Genomic DNA, 17,528 nt, shown 5'->3' with positions numbered 1-17,528 from the left:
TTCTTATAGTTGTACTAATGATAAGGTTTTGATAGAGTTTTCCCTTAAAATCATACACTTAAGAGACTGAAGTCCACCAAAAACATCAGTAAACAAACCTCTGGTCCAATAGCTTTACCCTATCAACCAATCAAACGCAGGGGCAAAACTCGTCTTCAACCAATCAAAAGTGAGGATTTGTTTTTAACGCGTTGCCTTCGAGTTGGGGTTTTACTGAGTGCAGAGGTACAGAACTCCCCTCACACCGAAATAAGAGAGCTAAAATAGTTTTTAGCGAGTCGGAAACGGGATCATCATGGCTGGTATTCCGATGCCCAAGTGGGAGAGAAAAGTGCGGACGTTCCTGTGCATTTTCGGTTTTGTTTTGTCTATTTACGCGCTTCACGTCGAGTTTTCCAAAGAGAGTAATCCGAGTTACAGGGCGATGTGTGACCTGGGAGAGTCTGTGAGCTGCTCCAAAGTTTTCACCTCCAGGTACGTTTCACATCTCTCGGCTTTTCTTCTCTTTGATCATCTTGCTTTTGTGCAGAGAAAAGCCAGTTACGCCCACTTGTTTGCCACGTGTGACAAAGCAACTAAGCCCTTCCTGTCAAACATTTGTCATTTTACATTATTGCTCAATTCTCAAGCGGTGATTTGTCCTTTTGAAATGTTCTTCTTTTGCCATATTGCTAAAAAGCAACCTCTGCAAGCATCATGTCATGTTTATATAAGTTTATCTACCAAAATGCATTTAAATAATCGTCCTTTTCTCTTTTTTTGGCAGATGGGGTCGTGGTTTTGGCTTGGTGGAGATCTTCCTTGGTAGAGACAGTGCCCTGAACCAGCCTAACAGTGTGCTGGGCATCATATTTTACACCCTGCAGATGGGCCTGGGTCAGCCATATTCCTCTCTACACATATTCTAACAGCAGGCCATAACATATAATAACAGTGTAGACACATTGTGCACAGTTTTGCTGCTCATAATTGTATGTTGTCTTTTACTGAGCTCCTCTGTTCTGTTTCTGTCTCGCAGGACTGTCGTTGTCCAAGAGAGCCGTTCTGTTTTTGGTCTTGGCCTCCTGGGTCTCCGTGGCCGGCTCGCTCTATCTTGCGTCTATTCTGGCCTTTGTCTTGGGGGATTTCTGCATGGTCTGCATATCGACATATATTGTCAACTTCGCACTGCTCTTCACCAACATGAGACGAAGGAAAGCGATTGAAGGAGAGAAGGAAAAGTCCAGATAGAGAAAAATGTAACTCATTTATGGGGAATGTGGAGGCCTTGGTCTGTCTACAGGCTGGAGGCCACGCTAGATGAGGAAATCAAAATACAAATTTTACAATATTTATGTCCTTCTGTGTTTTCAGAAAACCACAGGCAGAGATTGGAAGTTGTGTTTTTGATTTTAAAATCAATGTATAGCTGATATATTTCATGGAAAGATGGAGCGAGAAATAAATGTGTCATCTATACAGAGAGAAGATGTACTGTCATAATTGTCAACTTCTTGGCATATGTGTCATGGGGAATACGTATATGTTTAAATAGATTTAGTTGTATCTATTTTGCTCATGACTTAATTCTCGATGTGCTAACTAATGGCTTTACTTTTTGTCACCTGATCCACAGGAGAGCATCAAACCTGTTGGTCTACAAGGGGACCTTCAGTGCCGCAGTGTGATGAGGTAGAAGCTAATTCTGTATGTCACATTGCGGTTATAATGCTAATTAGACACAAGTGTGTACATTACTCACTACTACGTCAGGTGATTTTGGCCGCTTGTAGATCCTAAGATAAACCAGGAGATGGGGCTAGAGTGGCGCAAACCCACCTCCAAGACACAAAGCACTCATTGTGTTTGAGCCAACACTAACATGACGCCTACAGTCTGCCACAGTCACGTCAAGTGTTCATTTCAAACAAGTACATCTAAAACAGTTTTTGATACTGGGATGAATTTGAATATATAGATGAGAAATCCCAACAAGCTTGTGTTGAAAGGGACAAGAGAAGATGCAAAGCACAGACAAAAACATGATTTTGAATATGAATTTAAATTTATTGCGATGTAGACTTCTCCTTATATAGAATTACGTTATTGATTAGTTCAAAGTTCACTCAAAGTCTCAAGTTCAGGAAATTCTTAAGATCGGTCACAACTGTGTGATGTGGTAAAGTAATTGCTGTTCTGTCTTGCGATTTTTTTTTTTTTTTCATTTGTTAAAATCACATGATCATCTCATCACACATCACAGATGTGTGATGAGATGATCATCCGTGGTCTCAATCATCACTTGAGTAACTCCTCACTTTACACGTGAACACTTCTCCATGTCAACTCTGCCTTCACAGGTCACGTGACTCACAAAAGAGTCTCTTTGACATGAGATCATCCTGTTTGTCAAATACGTTCCAGCATCTTTTGTTTAGGTCCCTAACCCTGTGTAAATGCAGTGGAGTGACTGAAACACAAATTCCTTCAGAACACCAGCCTCGTGTCGAAATTTGAGTTTGTTCGTCATTCTGTGTATCTGAAGATCTTCTCCCAAACAAACGCATTGAATATTACTTTTGGGTTTGATGGTAAACCAGTGTGAAGAACTGGTAAAGCTGTAGCATTCAATCTCTTCTCCTTTTATCTGGGGAAACACTCAAAAGTACAGAAAGCTGAACATTAGATTTGTTTTCTAAAGATTTATTGTTCTTAAGAGAAAGAAATAGCAATGATAGCAGGACTCTATTTCTGTTTAATCTGGACCAAACTTTGCCTACTGACAGTCTATCAATGGATGAATTTGAATTTTGAGAATGAGATTTGTGCACACATTTGAAAGAAATCAATCAACACATTCCTGGCTCATCCCCCAAAATGAGAACATCGGGTCCCCTGAGTCACCAAGTTCCATCAAAATTGGTTCCTTGCTTTTTCAGAAACCAACAGACGTGTGCGATCATAACCTCCGTGTTGGAAGGAATAAAAGCTAGTAAACAGATCAAATCATTCCCTTTATATAGATAAAATGTCAGATGTCCTGTTAATGCGTAGTCATGAGTCAATGACTCCGCTCAAAAAGAGATTTGAATATTGCGAGCACCGTAATGCAACTGTGAGAATGAATCAATGATGCAGAAATGGCAAATCTTCACTCATGGTTATATATTAATTAAACTGTGACTAGGTCCCTCGTTACGTGGGTTTATCCATCCATGCAAACGCTCCAGGAAGTAGGAAATAATTTTTTCCCCAACAAAGCACTCTTTAATTGTGAAATATTAGCATATCTTGTGTCAATAGGTCACCTTTTCACGTGTCTTGATCTCATTCATAGAGCATGGGCACAAGTTAACGTATGGCCTTATGAGAACAAAGAGTAAAAGTATCTCTGAACTGAACAACAAACCCCTATTTTTTTATATTATGTAACTGCAGTTGAATAGGTTGTCCCTCCTACGTGTCAAAATACATAGTTTCTTTGCGTGATTGCAGTGAAAATGATGGATGAGCCCTGACAGTTGCAATTGTCACACACACAAGTTTTTTATGTACATTTTTGTCTTTGTTTTGAACAACGTGTTTCGTGACATGTCAATCATGTCAAGCGTGATCTCTTTCAAAAACTACAGTCAAAGACAAAAGTTCTCCTGTTTAAGTCAGTCACGCTCTTATCAGAAACCATTAGTGTGGGCACAAGATGTCACGTGTGTGTTGTGCTGAGTGTTATCTTAGTAAATTTCCCCCGAAGAGCGCATCATACCTCATCCGAATAATAAAAGACAGTCAGTCATCTTTATGTCGGTAACATAACTTGGGTGTGTTTTGTCACTTTGGCTAAGCCCAGGTGATGAAAAACTACAATTGTTCCCCAAAGTCTTTTGTCAAACAGAATGACCTTTAAAAAAAAATTCTCTTTCCCTACTGTGGGGCACGTCAAGTGTTTACCCTCCCTAACCCCGAGTATGCAAAAGTCTCTAATGTGACAGGCTTGTCTACAGTTTTGAATGAGATATTGTTGCGTTTAAGACCAGTCTCAATGGTTACACTGTTGTTTTGTTGGTTTATCTGTGATACAGGCCATAAGATTTATTAACACCAACCACACGTCATAATTAACTTTTGTCCAAGTATCAAAAGTTTGGCTGTTATGGTGGGTATCACATGGGAGGGGCTCGGCTTATGGCAGGTGACAGGTCGAACCAAAGCAGCTATATAAGGACTGACAAACACAAACTCTGCAGTCGCACAATGGCTTTGAGGAAATGGATGTGTTTGCTCACCCTGGCAAGTGTTTTACCTGCAGGTAAGTCAGAGTGACCTGACGGCTGCAGCGTTGTCGTCATGTACGACCGGACAAACTGTCGATGGAAAACAAAAAGAAAAACTTTGTAACACTTTGCACACTAAATGTGTTGTCTTTGGAAGCTCTAATGTTTAGGGTTTGATTGTTTATGTTGCTGTTGTCTTGCAGGTGAGTTTTGTGTGGAAAACATGATCGTCAAATGCATAATTGTTATAATTTAAACCAATTATCATACATTAAGATGTTAAAGAGTGATAAAACAATGTAACCACAATTTAATTATAAAGTCTAATAATACTATAATAGGCTCTAATATTAGTCATTCTATTTCAAATTATTAGATCTAGATTTTAAAACCAAATACTTAACCCATATGAAACAAAACCTCATATCTTCGGACAAAAAGAAAATGTAAATATACAAATCAACATTGCAATGGTAGGAAAAAACTTGAGATGTGTTTTATTTTTCGTTTGACGCTGTGATGTTTCTTCTTATCTTTCCCAGAGTCTTACGCTCAACTTGATGGTGAGTTCAAGTGCATTTTCCTTTCATGTAACCCTCTACCTCAAAATTAATTTCATACTTTGGCTTAAATCGTAGTGATTTGGCGATATGTAAATACAGTGGGGTTGAACCGAATTAACACAGACTGCTTCTCACATCTTACTGACCCTCTCGTACCAGTGTGTGGCACTGTTCCACTCGGCAAAAGGATAGTTGGAGGTGAGGATGCTCCAGCAGGAAGTTGGCCCTGGCAGGCCAGTCTGCAGAGGTTTGGTGGCCATGTTTGTGGTGGTTCCCTCATCAACAAGGAGTGGGTGATATCTGCTGCTCACTGCTTCTCCAGGTGACTGATGACAACAGAGCAAAGGCTTCAGTTTAAAGAATCACAATGCAGTCATATGTCAGAATAAGAACATACATTGATACTGTTCTTTTATTTCTTCTTTAGTCCAAGTACGTCTGGTTGGATGGTTTCTGTCGGCCGTCAGAACCTAGAAGGCAAAAACCCAAATGAAGCGTCCAGAAGTGTGGCTCAAATCATTTTGCATCCCAACTATGACAGCTTCGCCAGTAACAACGACATTGCTCTGCTCAGACTCTCCTCACCAGTCACCTTCACAGACTACATCAGACCTGTGTGTCTGGCAGCCAGTGACAGTGTGTTCAACAACGGCACTGATAGCTGGGTCACTGGCTTTGGTGCAGTACAAGAGGGAGGTCAGTCTGGTTTAGTTAGTTATACAAAGTTTGCATCACAGAATGTTTCAGTGATGACATAAGAGAGTGTGTCTACTTATTGTTCTCTCTTCTTCCCTCAGTCCCATTAGCCTTCCCTGAGACTCTGCAGGAAGTGGAGGTGCCAGTTCTGGGAAACAGACAGTGTAACTGTCTCAATGGAGTCGGCACCATCACAGACAACATGATCTGTGCAGGAGTTCTGGCAGGAGGCAAAGACTCATGTCAGGTGAGCTTCTTCATTTCATTGGTCACTTGATGTGCAAATGTGTTTTGCTGTTTCCTGGAGTTCCCAGACCTTCTCTCCTGGTCTCCTCAGGGTGACTCTGGAGGTCCAATGGTGAGCCAGCAGGACTCCATCTGGGTCCAGTCTGGAATTGTTAGTTTTGGTTTTGGCTGTGCTCGGCCCAACCTGCCTGGCGTCTACTCCAGAGTGTCCCGTTACCAGTCCTGGATCAACTCCCACATCAAGACTGATAAGCCAGGCTTTGTCCAGTTCACCTCCAGTGGGCTTGACGGTGACAACAGCTACACCTGTCCTGGCCTGCCAGGTCCTACAGCACCAACACCTACAACAACAACAGAGGCTTTAACCAGTCCTATAGGTGAGTGTTTTACTCATTTTGTTGTTCAAAATTGCCCAAACCTTTGACATTTTCAATGATAAATGTTTAATTTGGAATTTTACATTAAATTTGAATTTTAAATGTAATCCTTCTGTCCTGTCCTGTCAGTTCCAGTTACTTATGAACCAACAGTTACAACCACAACTGAAGACCCATCAGCTGCAGGGCCAAGCTCTAAACGTATGTTTCCATCAACCAAAGCTACACTTCATGTTAAACAGCACTATTTGCTTTTAATACTTAGATATATAGATTGTTAATTATGTAATTAGATATCAGGCTGTCACATGACCTTTAACCTTCAGAAATGTGAAAGCTTTGTGTTTAAGCCTAAGTAGTTGATGTACTTCTTGTACATGAACTCACTGCTGCCAATAGAGTATTCTCCAATATCATTGTGTGTGGATCAGCACAGTCACTTCATGATGCACTTACCAGATCATTGCTGCATTATTGTTTGCAGTGTGTGGCGTCACTCCCCTGAACAACAGGATAGTTGGAGGTGAGGATGCTCCAGCAGGAAGTTGGCCCTGGCAGGCCAGTCTGCAGAGGTTTGGTGGCCATGTTTGTGGTGGTTCCCTCATCAACAAGGAGTGGGTGATATCTGCTGCTCACTGCTTCTCCAGGTGACTGATGACAACAGAGCAAAGGCTTCAGTTTAAAGAATCACAATGCAGTCATATGTCAGAATAAGAACATACATTGATACTGTTCTTTTATTTCTTCTTTAGTCCAAGTACGTCTGGTTGGATGGTTTCTGTCGGCCGTCAGAACCTAGAAGGCAAAAACCCAAATGAAGCGTCCAGAAGTGTGGCTCAAATCATTTTGCATCCCAACTATGACAGCTTCGCCAGTAACAACGACATTGCTCTGCTCAGACTCTCCTCACCAGTCACCTTCACAGACTACATCAGACCTGTGTGTCTGGCAGCCAGTGACAGTGTGTTCAACAACGGCACTGATAGCTGGGTCACTGGCTTTGGTGCAGTACAAGAGGGAGGTCAGTCTGGTTTAGTTAGTTATACAAAGTTTGCATCACAGAATGTTTCAGTGATGACATAAGAGAGTGTGTCTACTTATTGTTCTCTCTTCTTCCCTCAGTCCCATTAGCCTTCCCTGAGACTCTGCAGGAAGTGGAGGTGCCAGTTCTGGGAAACAGACAGTGTAACTGTCTCAATGGAGTCGGCACCATCACAGACAACATGATCTGTGCAGGAGTTCTGGCAGGAGGCAAAGACTCATGTCAGGTGAGCTTCTTCATTTCATTGGTCACTTGATGTGCAAATGTGTTTTGCTGTTTCCTGGAGTTCCCAGACGTTCTCTCCTGGTCTCCTCAGGGTGACTCTGGAGGTCCAATGGTGAGCCAGCAGGACTCCATCTGGGTCCAGTCTGGAATTGTTAGTTTTGGTTTTGGCTGTGCTCGGCCCAACCTGCCTGGCGTCTACTCCAGAGTGTCCCGTTACCAGTCCTGGATCAACTCCCACATCAAGACTGATAAGCCAGGCTTTGTCCAGTTCACCTCCAGTGGGCTTGACGGTGACAACAGCTACACCTGTCCTGGCCTGCCAGGTCCTACAGCACCAACACCTACAACAACAACAGAGGCTTTAACCAGTCCTATAGGTGAGTGTTTTACTCATTTTGTTGTTCAAAATTGCCCAAACCTTTGACATTTTCAATGATAAATGTTTAATTTGGAATTTTACATTAAATTTGAATTTTAAATGTAATCCTTCTGTCCTGTCCTGTCAGTTCCAGTTACTTATGAACCAACAGTTACAACCACAACTGAAGACCCATCAGCTGCAGGGCCAAGCTCTAAACGTATGTTTCCATCAACCAAAGCTACACTTCATGTTAAACAGCACTATTTGCTTTTAATACTTAGATATATAGATTGTTAATTATGTAATTAGATATCAGGCTGTCACATGACCTTTAACCTTCAGAAATGTGAAAGCTTTGTGTTTAAGCCTAAGTAGTTGATGTACTTCTTGTACATGAACTCACTGCTGCCAATAGAGTATTCTCCAATATCATTGTGTGTGGATCAGCACAGTCACTTCATGATGCACTTACCAGATCATTGCTGCATTATTGTTTGCAGTGTGTGGCGTCACTCCCCTGAACAACAGGATAGTTGGAGGTGAGGATGCTCCAGCAGGAAGTTGGCCCTGGCAGGCCAGTCTGCAGAGGTTTGGTGGCCATGTTTGTGGTGGTTCCCTCATCAACAAGGAGTGGGTGATATCTGCTGCTCACTGCTTCTCCAGGTGACTGATGACAACAGAGCAAAGGCTTCAGTTTAAAGAATAAACACAAATCAAAAGGCAGTCATATGTCAGAATGATGAAATACATTAATACTACTCTCTTGTCTCATCTTTAGTCCAAGTACGTCTGGTTGGATGGTTTCTGTCGGCCGTCAGAACCTAGAAGGCAAAAACCCAAATGAAGCGTCCAGAAGTGTGGCTCAAATCATTTTGCATCCCAACTATGACAGCTTTACCAGTAACAACGACATTGCTCTGCTCAGACTCTCCTCACCAGTCACCTTCACAGACTACATCAGACCTGTGTGTCTGGCAGCCAGTGACAGTGTGTTCAACAACGGCACTGATAGCTGGGTCACTGGCTTTGGTGCAGTACAAGAGGGAGGTCAGTCTGGTTAAGTTTACTTCTGAGTATTATTCCCCCTTATGACATAAGAGAGTGTGTCTACTTATTGTTCTCTCTTCTTCCCTCAGTCCCATTAGCCTTCCCTGAGACTCTGCAGGAAGTGGAGGTGCCAGTTCTGGGAAACAGACAGTGTAACTGTCTCAATGGAGTCGGCACCATCACAGACAACATGATCTGTGCAGGAGTTCTGGCAGGAGGCAAAGACTCATGTCAGGTGAGCTTCTTCATTTCATTGGTCACTCGATGTGCAAATGTGTTTTGCTGTTTCCTGGAGTTCCCAGACCTTCTCTCCTGGTCTCCTCAGGGTGACTCTGGAGGTCCAATGGTGAGCCAGCAGGACTCCATCTGGGTCCAGTCTGGAATTGTTAGTTTTGGTTTTGGCTGTGCTCGGCCCAACCTGCCTGGCGTCTACTCCAGAGTGTCCCGTTACCAGTCCTGGATCAACTCCCACATCAAGACTGATAAGCCAGGCTTTGTCCAGTTCACCTCCAGTGGGCTTGACGGTGACAACAGCTACACCTGTCCTGGCCTGCCAGGTCCTACAGCACCAACACCTACAACAACAACAGAGGCTTTAACCAGTCCTATAGGTGAGTGTTTTACTCATTTTGTTGTTCAAAATTGCCCAAACCTTTGACATTTTCAATGATAAATGTTTAATTTGGAATTTTACATTAAATTTGAATTTTAAATGTAATCCTTCTGTCCTGTCCTGTCAGTTCCAGTTACTAATGAACCAACAGTTACAACCACAACTGAAGACCCATCAGCTGCAGGGCCAAGCTCTAAACGTATGTTTCCTTCAACCAAAGCTACACTTCATGTTAAACAGCACTATTTGCTTTTAATACTTAGATATATAGATTGTTAATTATGTAATTAGATATCAGCACGTCACATGACCTTTAACCTTCAGAAATGTGAAAGCTTTGTGTTTAAGCCTAAGTAGTTGATGTACTTCTTGTACATGAACTCACTGCTGCCAATAGAGTATTCTCCAATATCATTGTGTGTGGATCAGCACAGTCACTTCATGATGCACTTACCAGATCATTGCTGCATTATTGTTTGCAGTGTGTGGCGTCACTCCCCTGAACAACAGGATAGTTGGAGGTGAGGATGCTCCAGCAGGAAGTTGGCCCTGGCAGGCCAGTCTGCAGAGGTTTGGTGGCCATGTTTGTGGTGGTTCCCTCATCAACAAGGAGTGGGTGATATCTGCTGCTCACTGCTTCTCCAGGTGACTGATGACAACAGAGCAAAGGCTTCAGTTTAAAGAATAAACACAAATCAAAAGGCAGTCATATGTCAGAATGATGAAATACATTAATACTACTCTCTTGTCTCATCTTTAGTCCAAGTACGTCTGGTTGGATGGTTTCTGTCGGCCGTCAGAACCTAGAAGGCAAAAACCCAAATGAAGCGTCCAGAAGTGTGGCTCAAATCATTTTGCATCCCAACTATGACAGCTTTACCAGTAACAACGACATTGCTCTGCTCAGACTCTCCTCACCAGTCACCTTCACAGACTACATCAGACCTGTGTGTCTGGCAGCCAGTGACAGTGTGTTCAACAACGGCACTGATAGCTGGGTCACTGGCTTTGGTGCAGTACAAGAGGGAGGTCAGTCTGGTTAAGTTTACTTCTGAGTATTATTCCCCCTTATGACATAAGAGAGTGTGTCTACTTATTGTTCTCTCTTCTTCCCTCAGTCCCATTAGCCTTCCCTGAGACTCTGCAGGAAGTGGAGGTGCCAGTTCTGGGAAACAGACAGTGTAACTGTCTCAATGGAGTCGGCACCATCACAGACAACATGATCTGTGCAGGAGTTCTGGCAGGAGGCAAAGACTCATGTCAGGTGAGCTTCTTCATTTCATTGGTCACTCGATGTGCAAATGTGTTTTGCTGTTTCCTGGAGTTCCCAGACCTTCTCTCCTGGTCTCCTCAGGGTGACTCTGGAGGTCCAATGGTGAGCCAGCAGGACTCCATCTGGGTCCAGTCTGGAATTGTTAGTTTTGGTTTTGGCTGTGCTCGGCCCAACCTGCCTGGCGTCTACTCCAGAGTGTCCCGTTACCAGTCCTGGATCAACTCCCACATCAAGACTGATAAGCCAGGCTTTGTCCAGTTCACCTCCAGTGGGCTTGACGGTGACAACAGCTACACCTGTCCTGGCCTGCCAGGTCCTACAGCACCAACACCTACAACAACAACAGAGGCTTTAACCAGTCCTATAGGTGAGTGTTTTACTCATTTTGTTGTTCAAAATTGCCCAAACCTTTGACATTTTCAATGATAAATGTTTAATTTGGAATTTTACATTAAATTTGAATTTTAAATGTAATCCTTCTGTCCTGTCCTGTCAGTTCCAGTTACTAATGAACCAACAGTTACAACCACAACTGAAGACCCATCAGCTGCAGGGCCAAGCTCTAAACGTATGTTTCCTTCAACCAAAGCTACACTTCATGTTAAACAGCACTATTTGCTTTTAATACTTAGATATATAGATTGTTAATTATGTAATTAGATATCAGGCTGTCACATGACCTTTAACCTTCAGAAATGTGAAAGCTTTGTGTTTAAGCCTAAGTAGTTGATGTACTTCTTGTACATGAACTCACTGCTGCCAATAGAGTATTCTCCAATATCATTGTGTGTGGATCAGCACAGTCACTTCATGATGCACTTACCAGATCATTGCTGCATTATTGTTTGCAGTGTGTGGCGTCACTCCCCTGAACAACAGGATAGTTGGAGGTGAGGATGCTCCAGCAGGAAGTTGGCCCTGGCAGGCCAGTCTGCAGAGGTTTGGTGGCCATGTTTGTGGTGGTTCCCTCATCAACAAGGAGTGGGTGATATCTGCTGCTCACTGCTTCTCCAGGTGACTGATGACAACAGAGCAAAGGCTTCAGTTTAAAGAATAAACACAAATCAAAAGGCAGTCATATGTCAGAATGATGAAATACATTAATACTACTCTCTTGTCTCATCTTTAGTCCAAGTACGTCTGGTTGGATGGTTTCTGTCGGCCGTCAGAACCTAGAAGGCAAAAACCCAAATGAAGCGTCCAGAAGTGTGGCTCAAATCATTTTGCATCCCAACTATGACAGCTTTACCAGTAACAACGACATTGCTCTGCTCAGACTCTCCTCACCAGTCACCTTCACAGACTACATCAGACCTGTGTGTCTGGCAGCCAGTGACAGTGTGTTCAACAACGGCACTGATAGCTGGGTCACTGGCTTTGGTGCAGTACAAGAGGGAGGTCAGTCTGGTTAAGTTTACTTCTGAGTATTATTCCCCCTTATGACATAAGAGAGTGTGTCTACTTATTGTTCTCTCTTCTTCCCTCAGTCCCATTAGCCTTCCCTGAGACTCTGCAGGAAGTGGAGGTGCCAGTTCTGGGAAACAGACAGTGTAACTGTCTCAATGGAGTCGGCACCATCACAGACAACATGATCTGTGCAGGAGTTCTGGCAGGAGGCAAAGACTCATGTCAGGTGAGCTTCTTCATTTCATTGGTCACTTGATGTGCAAATGTGTTTTGCTGTTTCCTGGAGTTCCCAGACCTTCTCTCCTGGTCTCCTCAGGGTGACTCTGGAGGTCCAATGGTGAGCCAGCAGGACTCCATCTGGGTCCAGTCTGGAATTGTTAGTTTTGGTTTTGGCTGTGCTCGGCCCAACCTGCCTGGCGTCTACTCCAGAGTGTCCCGTTACCAGTCCTGGATCAACTCCCACATCAAGACTGATAAGCCAGGCTTTGTCCAGTTCACCTCCAGTGGGCTTGACGGTGACAACAGCTACACCTGTCCTGGCCTGCCAGGTCCTACAGCACCAACACCTACAACAACAACAGAGGCTTTAACCAGTCCTATAGGTGAGTGTTTTACTCATTTTGTTGTTCAAAATTGCCCAAACCTTTGACATTTTCAATGATAAATGTTTAATTTGGAATTTTACATTAAATTTGAATTTTAAATGTAATCCTTCTGTCCTTTCAGTTCCAGTTACTAATGAACCAACAGTTACAACCACAACTGAAGACCCATCAGCTGCAGGGCCAAGCTCTAAACGTATGTTTCCATCAACCAAAGCTACACTTCATGTTAAACAGCACTATTTGCTTTTAATACTTAGATATATAGATTGTTAATTATGTAATTAGATATCAGGCTGTCACATGACCTTTAACCTTCAGAAATGTGAAAGCTTTGTGTTTAAGCCTAAGTAGTTGATGTACTTCTTGTACATGAACTCACTGCTGCCAATAGAGTATTCTCCAATATCATTGTGTGTGGATCAGCACAGTCACTTCATGATGCACTTACCAGATCATTGCTGCATTATTGTTTGCAGTGTGTGGCGTCACTCCCCTGAACAACAGGATAGTTGGAGGTGAGGATGCTCCAGCAGGAAGTTGGCCCTGGCAGGCCAGTCTGCAGAGGTTTGGTGGCCATGTTTGTGGTGGTTCCCTCATCAACAAGGAGTGGGTGATATCTGCTGCTCACTGCTTCTCCAGGTGACTGATGACAACAGAGCAAAGGCTTCAGTTTAAAGAATCACAATGCAGTCATATGTCAGAATAAGAACATACATTGATACTGTTCTTTTATTTCTTCTTTAGTCCAAGTACGTCTGGTTGGATGGTTTCTGTCGGCCGTCAGAACCTAGAAGGCAAAAACCCAAATGAAGCGTCCAGAAGTGTGGCTCAAATCATTTTGCATCCCAACTATGACAGCTTCGCCAGTAACAACGACATTGCTCTGCTCAGACTCTCCTCACCAGTCACCTTCACAGACTACATCAGACCTGTGTGTCTGGCAGCCAGTGACAGTGTGTTCAACAACGGCACTGATAGCTGGGTCACTGGCTTTGGTGCAGTACAAGAGGGAGGTCAGTCTGGTTTAGTTAGTTATACAAAGTTTGCATCACAGAATGTTTCAGTGATGACATAAGAGAGTGTGTCTACTTATTGTTCTCTCTTCTTCCCTCAGTCCCATTAGCCTTCCCTGAGACTCTGCAGGAAGTGGAGGTGCCAGTTCTGGGAAACAGACAGTGTAACTGTCTCAATGGAGTCGGCACCATCACAGACAACATGATCTGTGCAGGAGTTCTGGCAGGAGGCAAAGACTCATGTCAGGTGAGCTTCTTCATTTCATTGGTCACTTGATGTGCAAATGTGTTTTGCTGTTTCCTGGAGTTCCCAGACGTTCTCTCCTGGTCTCCTCAGGGTGACTCTGGAGGTCCAATGGTGAGCCAGCAGGACTCCATCTGGGTCCAGTCTGGAATTGTTAGTTTTGGTTTTGGCTGTGCTCGGCCCAACCTGCCTGGCGTCTACTCCAGAGTGTCCCGTTACCAGTCCTGGATCAACTCCCACATCAAGACTGATAAGCCAGGCTTTGTCCAGTTCACCTCCAGTGGGCTTGACGGTGACAACAGCTACACCTGTCCTGGCCTGCCAGGTCCTACAGCACCAACACCTACAACAACAACAGAGGCTTTAACCAGTCCTATAGGTGAGTGTTTTACTCATTTTGTTGTTCAAAATTGCCCAAACCTTTGACATTTTCAATGATAAATGTTTAATTTGGAATTTTACATTAAATTTGAATTTTAAATGTAATCCTTCTGTCCTTTCAGTTCCAGTTACTAATGAACCAACAGTTACAACCACAACTGAAGACCCATCAGCTGCAGGGCCAAGCTCTAAACGTATGTTTCCATCAACCAAAGCTACACTTCATGTTAAACAGCACTATTTGCTTTTAATACTTAGATATATAGATTGTTAATTATGTAATTAGATATCAGGCTGTCACATGACCTTTAACCTTCAGAAATGTGAAAGCTTTGTGTTTAAGCCTAAGTAGTTGATGTACTTCTTGTACATGAACTCACTGCTGCCAATAGAGTATTCTCCAATATCATTGTGTGTGGATCAGCACAGTCACTTCATGATGCACTTACCAGATCATTGCTGCATTATTGTTTGCAGTGTGTGGCGTCACTCCCCTGAACAACAGGATAGTTGGAGGTGAGGATGCTCCAGCAGGAAGTTGGCCCTGGCAGGCCAGTCTGCAGAGGTTTGGTGGCCATGTTTGTGGTGGTTCCCTCATCAACAAGGAGTGGGTGATATCTGCTGCTCACTGCTTCTCCAGGTGACTGATGACAACAGAGCAAAGGCTTCAGTTTAAAGAATCACAATGCAGTCATATGTCAGAATAAGAACATACATTGATACTGTTCTTTTATTTCTTCTTTAGTCCAAGTACGTCTGGTTGGATGGTTTCTGTCGGCCGTCAGAACCTAGAAGGCAAAAACCCAAATGAAGCGTCCAGAAGTGTGGCTCAAATCATTTTGCATCCCAACTATGACAGCTTCGCCAGTAACAACGACATTGCTCTGCTCAGACTCTCCTCACCAGTCACCTTCACAGACTACATCAGACCTGTGTGTCTGGCAGCCAGTGACAGTGTGTTCAACAACGGCACTGATAGCTGGGTCACTGGCTTTGGTGCAGTACAAGAGGGAGGTCAGTCTGGTTTAGTTAGTTATACAAAGTTTGCATCACAGAATGTTTCAGTGATGACATAAGAGAGTGTGTCTACTTATTGTTCTCTCTTCTTCCCTCAGTCCCATTAGCCTTCCCTGAGACTCTGCAGGAAGTGGAGGTGCCAGTTCTGGGAAACAGACAGTGTAACTGTCTCAATGGAGTCGGCACCATCACAGACAACATGATCTGTGCAGGAGTTCTGGCAGGAGGCAAAGACTCATGTCAGGTGAGCTTCTTCATTTCATTGGTCACTTGATGTGCAAATGTGTTTTGCTGTTTCCTGGAGTTCCCAGACGTTCTCTCCTGGTCTCCTCAGGGTGACTCTGGAGGTCCAATGGTGAGCCAGCAGGACTCCATCTGGGTCCAGTCTGGAATTGTTAGTTTTGGTTTTGGCTGTGCTCGGCCCAACCTGCCTGGCGTCTACTCCAGAGTGTCCCGTTACCAGTCCTGGATCAACTCCCACATCAAGACTGATAAGCCAGGCTTTGTCCAGTTCACCTCCAGTGGGCTTGACGGTGACAACAGCTACACCTGTCCTGGCCTGCCAGGTCCTACAGCACCAACACCTACAACAACAACAGAGGCTTTAACCAGTCCTATAGGTGAGTGTTTTACTCATTTTGTTGTTCAAAATTGCCCAAACCTTTGACATTTTCAATGATAAATGTTTAATTTGGAATTTTACATTAAATTTGAATTTTAAATGTAATCCTTCTGTCCTGTCCTGTCAGTTCCAGTTACTTATGAACCAACAGTTACAACCACAACTGAAGACCCATCAGCTGCAGGGCCAAGCTCTAAACGTATGTTTCCATCAACCAAAGCTACACTTCATGTTAAACAGCACTATTTGCTTTTAATACTTAGATATATAGATTGTTAATTATGTAATTAGATATCAGGCTGTCACATGACCTTTAACCTTCAGAAATGTGAAAGCTTTGTGTTTAAGCCTAAGTAGTTGATGTACTTCTTGTACATGAACTCACTGCTGCCAATAGAGTATTCTCCAATATCATTGTGTGTGGATCAGCACAGTCACTTCATGATGCACTTACCAGATCATTGCTGCATTATTGTTTGCAGTGTGTGGCGTCACTCCCCTGAACAACAGGATAGTTGGAGGTGAGGATGCTCCAGCAGGAAGTTGGCCCTGGCAGGCCAGTCTGCAGAGGTTTGGTGGCCATGTTTGTGGTGGTTCCCTCATCAACAAGGAGTGGGTGATATCTGCTGCTCACTGCTTCTCCAGGTGACTGATGACAACAGAGCAAAGGCTTCAGTTTAAAGAATAAACACAAATCAAAAGGCAGTCATATGTCAGAATGATGAAATACATTAATACTACTCTCTTGTCTCATCTTTAGTCCAAGTACGTCTGGTTGGATGGTTTCTGTCGGCCGTCAGAACCTAGAAGGCAAAAACCCAAATGAAGCGTCCAGAAGTGTGGCTCAAATCATTTTGCATCCCAACTATGACAGCTTTACCAGTAACAACGACATTGCTCTGCTCAGACTCTCCTCACCAGTCACCTTCACAGACTACATCAGACCTGTGTGTCTGGCAGCCAGTGACAGTGTGTTCAACAACGGCACTGATAGCTGGGTCACTGGCTTTGGTGCAGTACAAGAGGGAGGTCAGTCTGGTTAAGTTTACTTCTGAGTATTATTCCCCCTTATGACATAAGAGAGTGTGTCTACTTATTGTTCTCTCTTCTTCCCTCAGTCACATTAGCCTTCCCTGAGACTCTGCAGGAAGTGGAGGTGCCAGTTCTGGGAAACAGACAGTGTAACTGTCTCAATGGAGTCGGCACCATCACAGACAACATGATCTGTGCAGGAGTTCTGGCAGGAGGCAAAGACTCATGTCAGGTGAGCTTCTTCATTTCATTGGTCACTCGATGTGCAAATGTGTTTTGCTGTTTCCTGGAGTTCCCAGACCTTCTCTCCTGGTCTCCTCAGGGTGACTCTGGAGGTCCAATGGTGAGCCAGCAGGACTCCATCTGGGTCCAGTCTGGAATTGTTAGTTTTGGTTTTGGCTGTGCTCGGCCCAACCTGCCTGGCGTCTACTCCAGAGTGTCCCGTTACCAGTCCTGGATCAACTCCCACATCAAGACTGATAAGCCAGGCTTTGTCCAGTTCACCTCCAGTGGG

The 17,528-nt window shown here is 43.7% G+C and overlaps 2 protein-coding genes across 2 annotated transcripts; both read left to right on the top strand.

Annotated features, from left to right (window-relative positions):
* The first annotated feature begins 171 nt into the window (after positions 1–171).
* vkorc1 (vitamin K epoxide reductase complex, subunit 1) lies at positions 172–1,467 on the top strand. The gene is made up of 3 exons (XM_076151740.1): positions 172–474; positions 767–876; positions 1,019–1,467. Exons 1-3 carry the CDS (start codon positions 296–298, stop codon positions 1,228–1,230), a joined length of 501 nt encoding a protein of 166 aa, XP_076007855.1. The 5' UTR covers positions 172–295; the 3' UTR covers positions 1,231–1,467.
* Positions 1,468–4,230: 2,763 nt separating this feature from the next.
* Positions 4,231–17,025, top strand: LOC143001900 (uncharacterized). The gene is made up of 39 exons (XM_076151747.1): positions 4,231–4,285; positions 4,793–4,813; positions 4,973–5,135; positions 5,241–5,509; positions 5,611–5,756; positions 5,847–6,132; positions 6,262–6,333; positions 6,617–6,779; positions 6,885–7,153; positions 7,255–7,400; positions 7,491–7,776; positions 7,906–7,977; positions 8,261–8,423; positions 8,539–8,807; positions 8,897–9,042; positions 9,133–9,418; positions 9,548–9,619; positions 9,903–10,065; positions 10,181–10,449; positions 10,539–10,684; positions 10,775–11,060; positions 11,190–11,261; positions 11,545–11,707; positions 11,823–12,091; positions 12,181–12,326; positions 12,417–12,702; positions 12,827–12,898; positions 13,182–13,344; positions 13,450–13,718; positions 13,820–13,965; positions 14,056–14,341; positions 14,466–14,537; positions 14,821–14,983; positions 15,089–15,357; positions 15,459–15,604; positions 15,695–15,980; positions 16,110–16,181; positions 16,465–16,627; positions 16,743–17,025. The coding sequence occupies exons 1-39, from the start codon at positions 4,231–4,233 to the stop codon at positions 17,023–17,025; spliced, it is 7,074 nt and encodes a 2,357-aa protein (XP_076007862.1).
* Positions 17,026–17,528: the final 503 nt, after the last annotated feature.

Source organism: Genypterus blacodes, unplaced genomic scaffold, assembly GCF_046128005.1.
Source record: "Genypterus blacodes isolate CSIRO-AG114 ecotype Tasmania unplaced genomic scaffold, CSIRO-AGI_Gbla_v1 ptg000055l_1, whole genome shotgun sequence".
NCBI classification, from domain to species: Eukaryota; Metazoa; Chordata; class Actinopteri; order Ophidiiformes; family Ophidiidae; genus Genypterus; species Genypterus blacodes.
Note: the sequence above shows the minus strand (reverse complement) of the source record. Positions and strands in the feature narration are given on the sequence as shown.

What these genes read in the sequence shown, in the direction of transcription:
- vkorc1 (XM_076151740.1), top strand. Translation starts at nt 296, where the DNA reads ATGGCTGGTATTCCGATGCCCAAGTGGGAGAGAAAAGTGCGGACGTTC. An exon ending in TCCAAAGTTTTCACCTCCAG is followed by an intron (nt 475 to 766) that starts GTACGTTTCACA and finishes TTTTTTTGGCAG; the next exon opens with ATGGGGTCGTGGTTTTGGCT. An exon ending in CACCCTGCAGATGGGCCTGG is followed by an intron (nt 877 to 1,018) that starts GTCAGCCATATT and finishes TCTGTCTCGCAG; the next exon opens with GACTGTCGTTGTCCAAGAGA.
- LOC143001900 (XM_076151747.1), top strand. Translation starts at nt 4,231, where the DNA reads ATGGCTTTGAGGAAATGGATGTGTTTGCTCACCCTGGCAAGTGTTTTA. An exon ending in TGGTGCAGTACAAGAGGGAG is followed by an intron (nt 13,719 to 13,819) that starts GTCAGTCTGGTT and finishes TTCTTCCCTCAG; the next exon opens with TCCCATTAGCCTTCCCTGAG. An exon ending in GCTGCTCACTGCTTCTCCAG is followed by an intron (nt 14,984 to 15,088) that starts GTGACTGATGAC and finishes TTTCTTCTTTAG; the next exon opens with TCCAAGTACGTCTGGTTGGA.